Source organism: Culex pipiens, chromosome 3, assembly GCF_016801865.2.
Source record: "Culex pipiens pallens isolate TS chromosome 3, TS_CPP_V2, whole genome shotgun sequence".
NCBI lineage: Eukaryota > Metazoa > Arthropoda > Insecta > Diptera > Culicidae > Culex > Culex pipiens.
The window spans coordinates 7,028,484-7,043,343 of record NC_068939.1 but is presented as its reverse complement, the minus strand read 5'-3'; the positions used below and the strand labels follow the sequence as shown (position 1 = coordinate 7,043,343).

General features: G+C 38.1%; 1 protein-coding gene across 11 annotated transcripts in view; it reads right to left on the bottom strand.

Moving 5' to 3' along the window:
• LOC120419748 (potassium voltage-gated channel subfamily H member 6-like) overlaps positions 1–14,860 on the bottom strand; it is a 232,904-nt gene that overhangs the window by 203,381 nt on the left and 14,663 nt on the right. For all 11 annotated transcript variants that reach the window (XM_039582556.2, XM_039582553.2, XM_039582558.2 and 8 more), the window contains exon 2: positions 9,279–10,135. In XM_039582556.2, the coding sequence (XP_039438490.1) occupies positions 9,279–9,354 (76 nt within the window). In that variant the 5' untranslated portion in view covers positions 9,355–10,135. The remainder of the gene's footprint in view (positions 1–9,278; positions 10,136–14,860) is intronic.

Sequence of the window (14,860 nt, the reverse complement as noted above, 5' to 3'; positions counted from 1 at the left end):
CTTGATTTTTTCAGCACTCTTCGTATTTATCCAACTCGGTGAACCTCGTTGGATAAATGTACGACTCGTGCTGAAAAAATTCTCTTTTTGCAACTTGTTGCATAAACTACTATTAAAATATTTTTTTAATATAAAACATAAAACTCTAAATTCGCCAAAGGTTGTCCATTGTCTGGTACAATTTTTTTTCGCTTCTTGTTTTTTAGACAGTATTGATGATTTCTTTTTCAAGCTTTTTGTCATATTCTATTAATAAAAAAATATGAAATTAATTAAAAATTGTGGTTCATTTAAATTCTAAAGCTCATCAAAGAACAAAATATGCAATGTCTTTTAAACTGCCTAAAGACCGCTGTCCTTGTTCAGATTGAAGTGTAGCATATCACTTAAATAAAATGTGAACTTAGATTTAATAACTGCTTCAAAAATTTCCTGGGTTTCAACAAATATTTTTCCCGTTCCCCGGGAAATTCAAAACCCGGGAAAATTGAACGCCCTATATAGAACATTTTGAAAAAGTAAGCAAGACTTGATGCTTAATTTTCGCATTGAGCTCATATTTTAACTAAAATCCTATGTAACAAAAAGGCATTTGGCATAATTAGTTTTCACTCACAAGTCTCAATATATTTGTGTGGACTGGGCATATTTGTACTTCTTTTTATCACCAAAGTAAATTTTTAAAAATTCGTATGTTCAAATTTTTGAATTTTTCAATTAGTTTTCGAAGATCAATGAAGGAATCTATCGCGTTTGTTCTGAAATTTCAAATATTTTATTTATTTCAAAAAAGCACTGGAGTGATTTTTTTGAAATAATTAAAATATTTGAAAATTTTCGAATATTGGTATGGCATGGTGTGTTTCGTAAAACAAAATTTAGATAAAAATAATCGTCAAGTCTGATATTAAGCACGACGAAAGAAAAGCTCTTATTTATTTAAAAAAAAGTCACAAAAAATCGATGAAATGCTTTACAGTCATGCTCGGTTTAGGACCGCATATGAGGGATGTAAAACCTTGCATAACTGAAGCACAGAGCTTATGGGATTTTGGCTATATGGGAGACATTGGCTATAATCGAATGAAAAATCGTGCAAACATAAAAAAAATATTGTGTTTTGTAATCAGGATGATGGCCGCTTTCCATTGTTATCATAGTTAAATGATTTTTTTTTACAAAAATACGTATGTTTCCTGTATTTTGAAAATGCAATTTTTTTACTGTGGAAAAAATCTCAAAATATTTGTTATTGCAATATGGGTATCAAATGATCGTGTTTTTGTCATACATTTCGAATGAAATATTTTTTTTTGAAATACAGAAGTTTTTCACAAAACTACATATTTTCGAAAAAAAAAACTCAAAATTTCAGTTGAGTAACAAATGATCAGAACTTTTCCAAACATTTCGAATGTAGTAAATTTAGAAACTTTTAAATTTTGTGTATTTTTAGAAAATACGTAGTTTTGTGAAAATTTGAGTATTTTTAAAAAATGTGTTACAACTTTTGAGATGTATGAAAAAATAACGCAATCGTTTGATATCCGTATTGTTAAAAACTGTAAATTGGAGTGTTTTTTACGATAATATGTAGTTTCATGAAAATTTTGAGTATTAAAAAAAACGATACTATATTCGAAATGTTTGAACAAATCAAAATCATTTGATACCCATTTATAAAAAAAACTGAAACTTTGAGTAAAATACTAAACAATTTCGACGAAATGTATGAACAATCCCGATCATTTGATTGCAATAACAATAATTTTCAGTATACGAATCAAAACCGGGGCAGTGCAAATCCGAGACGGGCAAAACTGGGGCATGACTGTACATATTCGTCAAATAACTGAAGAAAATGTATAGAGAGACTTAAAATTGCTTAGTTAACCTAATATGTAACAACAAATAAAAAGTTTTCGAATCAAATCAACCAGATTCTTAATTTTCTTTCAAATAACCTCAAAATCATGGTGAAACTACATTTTGAAATACCGTAAACCGGGGTGACTTTGATAAGTCCAAAGTCCATGTACTATTTCTGAAAAAAGTTTTTTCTTTAATGTTTCGAAAAAAAGTTACGTTAAAAATTCTCATTTTATGTTCCGGGGTGACTTCGAAAGTCATAGTTTTTCTTGTTAAAATCAGATGAAAGGTGTTCAAACTTTTTTTCACGATAAATGTACCATCACTAAGGTTGCTGACATAGTTTTTAAGAAAAAAATTAATCGATGTTTATATTTAGTTAACTATGTTTACAAGCTTTACAAGCTGTTAAGTAAAATTGTTAAAAAAGGTGCAGGTGGTTATGTTACACATGACCAGTATGACAAAGAACTTTGCAAGATGGTTGTTGAAATTTTCGATTACATTGTCTGGTCCAAATTTCCCAAGATTCACTAGATTCATAATTACCATAAAAATTGATACCCATTTTGCCCCTACTCTTATGGTTCGGCAAATGTCCCCCCATCGGAACATCACCGTGGCCTCCGGCCACTTCGGATTGTGGCCACTTCTGCTGAAATGTCAAATTTCATATCTAGTATCAAAAATCATAAAGTTTGATACCCATATTGCCCCTACTCTTATGGTTCGGCATATGTCCTCCCATCGGAACATCCGCGGGGCCTCCGGCCACTCCGGATTGTGGCCACTACTGCCGAAATGTCAAATTTCATGTCCAATATCAAAAACCATAAAGTTTGATACCCATATTGTCCCAACTCTTACGGTCCGGCAAATGTCCCCCCATCGGAACATCCCCGGGGCCTCCGGCCACTCCGGATTGTGGCCACTACTGCCGAAATGTCAAATTTCATGTCCAGTATCAAAAACCATAAAGTTTGATACCCATATTGCCCCAACTCTTACGGTCCGGAAAATGTCCCCCCCATCGGAACATCCCCGGGGCCTCCGGCACTCCGGATTGTGGCCACTACTGCCGAAATGTCAAATTTCATGTCCAGTATCAAAAACCATAATGTTTGATACCCATATTGCCCCAACTCTTACGGTCCGGCAAATGTCCCCCCATCGGAACATCCCCGGGGCCTCCGGCCACTCCGGTTTATGGCCACTACTGCCGAAATGGCAAATTACATATTCAGTATCAAAAACCATAAAGTTTGATACCCATATTGCCCCTACTCTTATGGTTCGGCAAATGTCCACCCATCGGAACATCCCCGGGGCCTCCGGCCACTCCGGATTGTGGCCACTACTGCAGAAATGTCAAATTTCATATCCAGTATCAAAAACCATAATGTTTGATACCCATATTGCCCCTACTCTGATGGTTCGGCAAATGTCCCCCCATCGGAACATCCCCGGGGCCTCCGGCCACTCCGGTTTATGGCCACTACTGCCGAAATGGCAAATTACATATTCAGTATCAAAAACCATAAAGTTTGATACCCATATTGCCCCTACTCTTATGGTTCGGCAAATGTCCACCCATCGGAACATCCCCGGGGCCTCCGGCCACTCCGGTTTATGGCCACTACTGCCGAAATGGCAAATTACATATTCAGTATCAAAAACCATAAAGTTTGATACCCATATTGCCCCTACTCTTACGGTCTGGAAAATGTCCCCCAATCGGAACATCCGCGGGGCCTCCGGCCACTCCGGATTGTGGGCACTACTGCAGAAATGTCAAATTTCATATCCAGTATCAAAAACCATAATGTTTGATACCCATATTGCCCCTACTCTGATGGTTCGGCAAATGTCCCCCCATCGGAACATCCCCGGGGCCTCCGGCCACTCCGGTTTATGGCCACTACTGCCGAAATGGCAAATTACATATTCAGTATCAAAAACCATAAAGTTTGATACCCATATTGCCCCTACTCTTATGGTTCGGCAAATGTCCACCCATCGGAACATCCCCGGGGCCTCCGGCCACTCCGGATTGTGGCCACTACTGCCGAAATGTCAAATTTCATGTCCAGTATCAAAAACCATAAAGTTTGATACCCATATTGCCCCAACTCTTACGGTCCGGAAAATGTCCCCCCCATCGGAACATCCCCGGGGCCTCCGGCACTCCGGATTGTGGCCACTACTGCCGAAATGTCAAATTTCATGTCCAGTATCAAAAACCATAATGTTTGATACCCATATTACCCCAACTCTTATAGTCCGGCAAATGTCCCCCCATCGGAACATCCGCGGGGCCTCCGGCCACTCCGGATTGTGGCCACTACTGCCGAAATGTCAAATTTCATATCCAGTATCAAAAACCATAAAGTTTGACACCCATATTGCTCCTACTCTTATGGTTCGGCAAATGTCCCCCCATCGGAACATCCCCGGGGCCTCCGGCCACTCTGGATTGTGGCCACTACTGCCGAAATGTCAAATTTCATGTCCAGTATCAAAAACCATAAAGTTTGATACCCATATTGCCCCAACTCTTACGGTCCGGAAAATGTCCCCCCCATCGGAACATCCCCGGGGCCTCCGGCCACTCCGGATTGTGGCCACTACTGCCGAAATGTCAAATTTCATGTCCAGTATCAAAAACCATAATGTTTGATACCCATATTACCCCAACTCTTATAGTCCGGCAAATGTCCCCCCATCGGAACATCCCCGGGGCCTCCGGCCACTCCGGATTGTGACCACTACTGCCGAAATGTCAAATTTCACATTCAGTATCAAAAACCATATAGTTTGATACCCATATTGCCCCAACTCTTACGGTCTGGAAAATGTCCCCCCATCGGAACATCCCCGGGGCCTCCGGCCACTCCAGATTGTGACCACTACTGCCGAAATGTCAAATTTCATATCCAGTATCAAAAACCATAAAGTTTGACACCCATATTGCCCCAACTCTTACGGTCCGGAAAATGTCCCCCCATCGGAACATCCGAGGGGCCTCTGGCCACTCCGGATTGTGGCCACTACTGCCGAAATGCCAAATTTCATATCCAGTATCAAATACCATAATGTTTGATACCCATATTGCCCCTACTCTGATGGTTCGGCAAATGTCCCCCCATCGGAACATCCCCGAGGCCTCCGGCCACTCCGGTTTATGGCCACTACTGCCGAAATGGCAAATTTCATGTCCAGTATCAAAAACCATAAAGTTTGATACCCATATTGCCCCAACTCTTACGGTCCGACAAATGTCCCCCCATCGGAACATCCGCGGGGCTTCCGGCCACTCCGGATTGTGGCCACTACTGCCGAAATGTCAAATTTCATGTCCAGTTGCAAAAACCATAAAGTTTGATACCCATATTGCCCCAACTCTTACGGTCTGGAAAATGTCCCCCCATCGGAACATCCCTGGGGCCTCCGGCCACTCCAGTCCAGGTGGTGGCCAGTTCCAATGATCGACTCTCGCGACTACCATGTCTTAGCTGGTCCTTGCCTCCAGGCCGTCTGCTACCGGGCCACCAGGCCATCTGCTTCTGATGTGTTCTCGTCGACGTCCAGCAATAGAATGACTTTTCAGGACCGACCGAGCCGAGTTTTGTTGGCTCGTCGACGATCCGAAAATTATGTATGTGTGAGCATTTAAACAACCAACGCGAGGTCCGCTTCGGATGAAACCTCGGTAGGCACTGAATTTGTCTGAGGCTAAGTGCTAACTTAAATAGTATCGCACGGCATGTTGCAACCATGGTGCTACATTCTCGCGTGACAGTTCCACGGAAGGAGGAGGCAAGGCAAAATTTGCTAAGTGCTAGATACTTGAATCTGATTAATGTGTTCGGGAAAGGTTGCGCTTGACCAATCAGCGTTCACTATTCTTTAGTAGTTTTATGTTAACTTTTAAGTACTTAAATAAATAAGTACTGTAATAAACATGTTTTAAGATCATTAAGTAAGTCTTCCCCTTTCGTTTGGTGGGTAAAACGTTCAAATTGGTCGAGAGGGAAAAAAGATACAATCGTTTGAAATCTTGCACTTTTTTTCGAAAATTTGCTTCTACGCGTTACATTTCGCTTCGCGAAAAATCTGGATTGCTACCCTTGTATAGAGCCCTAAGACAAAGTTCTTTGTCAAAAGTTCTTTGTCAAAATCGAAATTTTGCCTGAAATTTGTTAAATCTAGTATGAAATTTGTTCAACTGAAATTGCCTTAAAATTTGGAGATTTTTTTTGAATTACGTTTCAAAAACATATATTATTTAATATTTAAAAAAATATTTTACCTTCTCCTTGGACCGGCCCGTGGCTTAATGGCTACGGCTCCCGCCTCATAAGCGGAAAGTTCCGGGTTCGATTCCCGACCGGTCTCCCTGAAATTATTCGACTATAACTGAACTTTGAATATGAACAAAATACGCGTGGAATCAGGTGGGATTCGAACTCACACCTTTGGATTGGTAGTCAGATGCTCTAGCCACTCGGCCACCGAGGGGTTGACATCCCTTGAGTGAATTAATCCGTAGTGGTGAAATAATGTCACAAGGTCATTTACAATACAATACAACAATCCCTTCCCCAACGATTCCCCTACACACACTACACACCATATTCTATAAATAACTCGAAGTGGTTGGTACGGTATGTCCTCACTTCTTCTTCTTCCCCTTATGATTCCATGAAATGTGGGTTCCGTTCATAGAATCTGTCTCTTGCGGTTAATGCAACGCAGTAGACCGGGCCGCTTTAGTGAGTGTAATACATTTCGGGGGTTCTCGAAAGTACTGCAATCATTAATAATGACAAGAAAGAACTTGAGGCGTAATCTTACCATAAGTTCTTCCCGGATGCTTTCTTCGGACTGGTTGCGCTTGTGTTCGATTAGATTAGGTTAGAGAAAAAAATATTTTACCTTCCCCTAGTGGAAAATTGTCCAACAAATCCGAAAATGCATTCCATTTTCCGATTCAAAATCATGTTCATAGAGAAAATCATGACACTTTGAGAAGTTTGGAAGAAGTTTTATCAACATTTTCTTATTATTGGTAAACTAACTCTTGAGGTACTTTGAGTACTTCTCTACCCAGGGTTACCAGGTCAAAATTTGAAAAATCTTGCAAAGTATCGATTAAAAATCTGGAAAAATCTGGCAGACGAAAATCTAACAATTCTGAAAGATGAAGATGAGGGAGTACATGAATTAATTCAAAAGTTTGTAGAATTCAGATGTTTTAACTGATTTTTGGCCTAAAAAATGTTGAATTTACATTTACTCCAAGAAAAACTCATTCTGAATTTTATGATTTTCAATTAAATTGACTCATTTTAATCAAAAAGTTGTTCAAAATGGGCATTAAGTAAAAAATCTGGCAAAATCTGTCAATATCTGGCACAGAGAAGGGTGAATCTTTATTCTGGCTGACACTTGAAAAATCTGGCATTCCCAGATTTATCTGGCAACCTGGGAACCCTGTCTCTACCACGGTCAGTATGAGTTCAAACCATTCTGTAATCTTCATATTGCGGAAAAATCTCAAACCTATCAAAGTCACCCCGGCTGTCAAAGTCACCCCGTTTTACGGTACCCTAAAATAAGTGTCAGCAGCTTTATTTAAATGCGAGGCTTGCTTTTAAATAAGTTAAATAATTTTAGTTGACATAATTACCCATAATTTTTTATTTGTTTTATTATTGTTTATTGAAATTGAATTGATTTCATGATCATATGGTCAACCCTCGAAATTGTGATTTGTATGGAATAGTAGGGTGGAATCGAGTAATATGGAAAAATATATCAGATCTACTCAGTAACATATTTTTGAGGTTCTTTCTGGGATTCAAAAGAACTTCTCAAAATTTGGGAGCGATTAGTTGAGCTCTCGTTGGAGCAAAATGTTATTATTGTGTTTGGAAGTTTCTTTGAATTTTTTTTTACAATAATATTTATTTTTAATCATATTGAAAGAAAAAACAAAACAATTTAGCTGAAACTGAGAATATGATCTAAAAATTTCCTAAGTAGGTGGGGTGCTATTATGATATTGTAAAAAATACAGAGTACTAAAAACTGCTACGAAATGCAATTTTACATTCGATATCTAACATTCCGTCAAGTAAAACAAGCTTGGAATTGGACTTTGCTTAAATTCTTAGATTGTTTCTAAGATTGAGATGATTAACATAAAATCTCATCAAATTTAGCAAGATTTGTCTCTCAACGATGACGTCAACTCATATACGTTCGTTTTCCCACTGCTTCGCGATTTCCCCCCTAAAAATCCCCAGACCCAACTTGTCCAAACTTGCCATCAACGCCCCCGCGAAGCTTTTTATTAGCCGCGCTGTTTTATGTGCGTCGTCGTCGTCGTCGTCGTACGCATACTCGAATAATGATGAATGTTTAATCAGATCTACCTCGTGTCCCACCTGGTGTCCCGTAATTCGTTATTTTTCTCCAAAAGGGGGGACGACGACGTTTTTTTTTCTGCCTTCCAGAAGAGACCCCGACTTGGGGTACACGACGACCCACCAGCGATGGGAATTTAATTAGGATGCAATCCAGATCCAGCTATGGACAGAGTGAGTGAGAGAGGGGGGTTGGACAAATAACGTACAAAAAATGAGTTGTACAGGACCCCGGGAACTTGCCACAGAGGGGCACGTGCACTGATTTATTGTGGCACGCCGGCCGTAAAACTGAAAACAAAATGAGCTATCGGAGGGAAAAAGGGCTGTAAACAAAATTCTTTATTATTTATGTGCCATCACAAAAGTGGACTTTTCAAGGGAGGGAGCGGGCAGATCCATGTGAATTTTGGCAGTGCGCTGATTGTCACGGATTAGGTCGACCCCTTTTGCGGTTGGTTGGTGGTTGGAGAAAGTGGTTTTTGAAAAATGGGATTAGGTCTGGGACATGTTTAGAATGCATTAGGTAGAGCATTATTATTCTGGGATTGTACTTAAAAATGTCATTACAATCCAATCAAAAATTAAATTTGAAATCGCTTTCGAAGCATCAATGCTCTTCTGAAACTTCAAACCTTAAAGATTAAATAATTATAAATAAAAACATCTAATTGTGTACGACCATCAACAGGAGACATGACACGCAACATTCTGCGGTGACCCTGAGTCAACAAGAAACCAAAAAAAAAAACAAGTCAAAACGTTGCTCAAACAATTCCCCAAAGCCATCAGATTCCATCGCTGTGTAATTGTATAGCAAAGTCATCATAAGCTCCATTCTCCAGCCCACCAGTACAAACACCTCAACCCAGCCCAGCCCAGACTTTCGGTATCAGCAATTTATCATAATGATTTAATCTATCCACCCTGGACGTCCAACAACCAGAGCCGACTAATAAAATGAGCCAAAAATCCACTTACTATGCGTATCAAATTTCCTGATTATCGTTTCAATAAGGGTCGTCTTGGGAGCGACGTGTCCTCGTCTGACAGGCATTTTTACACTATTTTTGTTTCGCCTTCTTCACTTTCACTACTTTCACTACTAAACTGCTGCTACTTTTGCTTCTGCTGCTTCTTCTTCGCCACTATTTTATTCTTGCTATTATTATTATAACTATTTAACTTCGTTGCTTCGCTGCTATTGCTTCGGGGATAATATATTTTCGGGAATAAGAAGATAAATTCACTAGAAAGAACGCTATTTTTCCTCTACTTGCTGCGGAGCTTAATTTTCTGCTACTTATTTCACTATTTTCTTTGGGTATTATTCTCCTTTCGTGATTTTCTTGTTATGAACTGTGTCGTGTTGTAGCGGGAATGATTGTGTCGATTCTTCTCTCTATGTACACACTTATCCTTATTGACGACTTATTCCGCTTCTCTCTTCTACTCCCTTAAGCACACTGAATTAGCACACTTTGCACGATTCACACTTGGTCGGGTTTCACACTATTTCAAGAGAGAGAGACTTCATGCTGACTTCATGCTTCTGTTGGTTTCACTGCTAAATCCTTCCAGTCGTCCCCATTCCGGAGTCGGCGATGGTTTCATTTCTTCTTGAACTTTCCTTCGACGGTGGCTTCAGCGAGCTCCAGCAGAACTCTTCGTTTAATATGCATTGCTCTCAGCAGCGGCAGGCACCAGACGATAACTACGGTGTCAACTTTTATCGTTTACTCTCGCTCTAGTACACGATACTGCACTGCACCGAAACACTGCCACCACCTTTTGGAACACTTCCCAAATCGACGATTCAAGCGGCTATTCGTCCGTAACTGCAGATGAGAGAGAGGAAAAAATCAACATCAAAAAGTTGCAGGATAGTAATTAACTTCGCAATATTCATAAAACACTGAAGTACGATATCTCACACGAAGAGCTTTATACCGGTTTTCTGGGGTTCATCTGTTTGTAATTTATTGATTGTTTTTTGTTTTATTATTTTTTGGATGCATCCTTTACCACCCTTCACCCCCTTTTCCACCAAAATAGGCACACACACACAATCAACAGCAAAATTGGACGGATACCAGTGATATAAAAATAAAAGAGCAGCGGAAATAGTCAGGTTGAAATCAGGGTGGCGACTAATGTTGTGTTTAAATAGTTTAATACAAATTGATTCAGCAAACCTCTTCATAACTAGGAAAATCAACGTTTTATTTAGGTCTTTGAAAACAATCACCATGCGTCCCCTCCAAAAAGGTTTGCCTCTAAAAAGTTGATGGAGTTTCTATTTACTCTATCGCATTGAGTTGACTTTCGGTAAACTGAATATCAAAGCATCTATTAACCATCAATATTAATATAATTTCTAAGTAGTAAATTTGTTGTACAACTTTAACCAAGGGGTTTCCAGCATCAAGGATTACTGACTAGTTTAAATGGAATTACCAGGATTACTGGCAATATGTCACGAATTACTATGATTTCCCAGAATTACTTGGGATTTCCAGAACCCACGCAGAATTTCTCAAATTTATAAAAATAACTTGGAATTACTGCCTAGCTTCCAGCATATTGAGAAAAGTCTTTGCAATTGGATCGAATGACAGCTGTCAGATGCGCAAAACCACGTGATTGGCAATAGTGCGTCCAACCCGGGAATTCCCGGCACAAAATTCCGGAATCAAACAAAAATCTTTATTTGGCCTGGAAATTACATTAGTATTACAATTTATAAGTTTAAACTTTTCTAAAAATTTTCATAAATTGGTACCATTTTATCTGTTGTCATTTTTTTAGACATCTCAAACTAATTTTTAAGCTGTTTTAATCATGTCATATAGTAATTAATTTATAATAAATATTTATAAGATACTTATTTAATTTGAAGTAGTAATGGGGTGCATATGAAATTCAAAGCACAACATAGGATAAGAAAAAATTATATAAGCTATCTAAAAACTGCTATCCTTGTTTAGATTGATATTATTAGTATTGAGCTAATTCTATAAATTTAAAGCTTGAAAAACATAGCAAATATAAAGAAAACATAGATTTTATAACTTTTTCAAAAACTTCCCGGGAAAATATAAATATTTTTCCCGTTTTCCCGGAAACTCAAACCTGGGAAAATTTGACGTCCTGCTTGGAAATCATCGAACAATTGGGTGACAACTGTTTTTTGGCGTTTGAGTGCATTTAAAATTCAAAGCACAACAAAGAACAAACAAAAAAAATCTTTAAAGCTATCTAAAAGTGCTATCCTTGTTAAGATTGATATGAATTGTATTGAGCTTATAGTATGATTTTAAAGCATGCCGATTTACCTTTAGAGAATTACTAATAGTTATTTGAATTGATGGAAAATACACGAATTACTGAGAAACTATGGAATTACACGAATTACTACGGAATTACTAGCTAATTCCAGAATGACAGGAATTACTGCAGAATTGTGAAGTAATTCTGGAATTACTGAATTACTTACTCAAAATCCGAATGATCCTGTACTAGCTATAACTATTCGTTCTTGAAAATTAATAGGCATCAAATAGAATCATAAAAGGTTTATCAAAATTATCTTTTTAACAGTTATTTTCTATTATTTTATTATTTTTCGAAATATGTTTTCACAAAAAAGAATCATGGAATTACCAGGATTACTCTGGAATTACTCAGTAAATCCGGAATTACAGGATTACTTGCTCAAATTCCAAGTAATTCCGGATTAGTGACCAGGCTGACACGATGCTGGAAACCCCTTGACTTTAACTATAAACGAATGCTAATATTAAACACTCGTTACATCTGTTGGGAGAGACCTCAGGGAAAATAATCGATCAGGAGATGATTAATTAGAATGAACATATCAAAACCAAATAATATCAGCCTTAATAGTTATTCATAAATCAATGCCCGTGTGCAGTCTTGTGCTAAACTTGCTGGAATTCATATCTAGTTAGGAAATTTTCTTCATTTAGAACAGGCCTGCCCAACCCCCAAGTTACATTTTTGGCTTTATCAAAGCTGTCACAACCGCTATAAAAACTATCAGCCAAAACCAACATCAAAACCACTAAGTCGTAACAGTCTCCCCAGAACCACGATAAACCCCTGTTAAAACCCAAAAGGACCCCCGCAAAATGTTGTCAACTAAATCCTAACAACATCCTCAAAGCCTTGATAAAACCTTTGTTAAAACCTAGTCAGGAGTTAAGGAAAATTGACATTTTATACGTCTTCAAACGTCTTATGCCAAATAGGTTTTATTTTGGCAAAAAATAATTCTTTGGTTTGCAAAAGATTTTGTCTCTGAGACGAGTATATGTGTTCTTAGTAGAATTTTGCCTGCTGAATCCGAATCCGGGTCCAGAATTGCTCCAAATGGTCCCAATTTTGAGATACACCCGTTTGAAATGCTAGTTAAGGCCAAAATTAACTACTTTGTTGACTATTTTACAAAAGAACTATTGAATAAACAACTAAACCAATACATGTATTTTAAAGTTCACGTTTACCCCTTTCTGAAACACCCCTGGTTTTTAAAATTTAATTGTTTCTACGCATATTTATAGCCATTTTAAAATTATATTTTCAGTTGGTTCTCATTCAAGTTTTTCCAACTTGCATGCATGTCAAATTCTAATTTTAAAATGGCTATAAATATGCGTAGAAACAATCAAATTTAAAAAACCAGGGGTGTTCCAGAAAGGGGAAAACGTGAACTTTAAAATACATGTATTGATTTAGTTGTTTATTCAATAGTTCTTTTGTAAAATAGTCGACAATGTAGCTAATTTTGGCCTAATCTAACATTTCAAACGGGTGTATCTCAAAATTGGGACCATTTGGAGCAATTCTGGATCCGGATTCAGATTCAGCAGGCAAAAATATACTAGGAACACATATTATCTTCTCAGAGACAAGAAACATTTGATTTTTTGTTGAACTATGTAATAGATATTGGAGGTAATCAAAATAATTTGAAAGCTTATTTCTCGCAATTGGTGGCTCAAATTTAGCTGCGATTGAAATTTTATTGATAAATGTAGGGGAGATAGAGTCAAAAAAAAAATCAACTCGCTTCACCATTAAAATCATAGTGTTCGGCCAGGGGGCCGACTCAGAAAACTGCGGACGACCCACCGTTTCTTTTCAGGTTCCAGGATCCCATCGATGCAGCAGCGGACAACTCCAGCGGACGGTAAGTAGCGGCGGACCAGACTTCCAGGTAAGTAAAACTCAAGGGTTTCAGGTGCTCCGAGAGAGGCAACTTGCCTTCTCGGAGGTTGGATTAGAAGAGATCGTTTATTTTCACCTTTGCTTACAGGTTAATTATCACAGATTGAATTCGTAACAAATAACAATACTTCCCTACGTTGTGTTTGTTTTGTGTGTGGTGACAATGAGTTATTCACCACACTGCTTTGGCGAGGGGTGCTTTGTTTACTTAGAATTACACCGTGGAACACTAGAGACGTTAGGGTTCCAACACATAGTTTTTAATGTTCAAAAATATTTTATTGCATTTCTTTCAAAAAAATGTTCAAATTATTTATAAACATCAATCGCTATATTAATTATATTAGAAATCAAGCAGTGAGTATTTTCTTCAAATTTAAATCAAATTTCTCAGTTCTCTATTTTTTCAACCAAGATGGCGGTCAATCACATTCAATCAGTTCACGCGTTTAGCGCCATATTTATGCACTGCAAATTGGCCACGTCCGAGGCATAAAACCCTGTTAGGACCTATTAATTAGCTCTTGCTTATTGGTTGCGGTGAATGTCCAAATAAAACTATTATGCAATCAAGATGCTACCATAAAACCTTAATAAAACTAGATGGTGGCCAGTTGGTTTAAAAATGTTACTTGGGGCTTTTTTGGTAAATTTTCACATTTTTGATCGTCAAAATCACAAATGCCCATTTTTTCATAGTTTATTTGATGGATTCGATTCTCAAAATAGTGTTAGGACTTTGTGTGGCCTACTCCAGTACATCTTTTAAAAGTGATAATTTTAAGAAAAACCTTCCCTGTTCGAAAATATTCCAAAAACAAATTAAATTCCTATCAAAATCACCCCGGATTAAGGTATTATGTTTGTATTGACAGCTACAAAACTAGTATGGAAAATTCTATGAACAAACTAGACTTGACAAAAAAAAACTAATTTTAATGTTCCACCCTGCCGAACTTCATCCCCGTCGAGTAACCAGCTGGGAGGAAGAAACCACCCCAAATGCCAAATCTGTTGTCCCAGCCACAGTCCGACCGAGCGGCGAGCATTTTCGCGTCGATTGGCAAATGCATTTATTTATTTTTCGCCTGTCGACAAGTGCACCAGAGCTCCCTTTCACAGAAGCCTTCAATTTGGGACTTTGGACACATTGTTTACGAGTGGGTGGAACCAGATTTGTAGTAAAAATCCACCCACAAATTGGTTTTATTTTATATTTATTTATGTTGCTCTCTGTCTCTCTCTGTTTGATAAATGGGACGGCGAAATTGTTGATGAGCATTGAGGCAAGATAAAACGACTGTTGAGTTGTT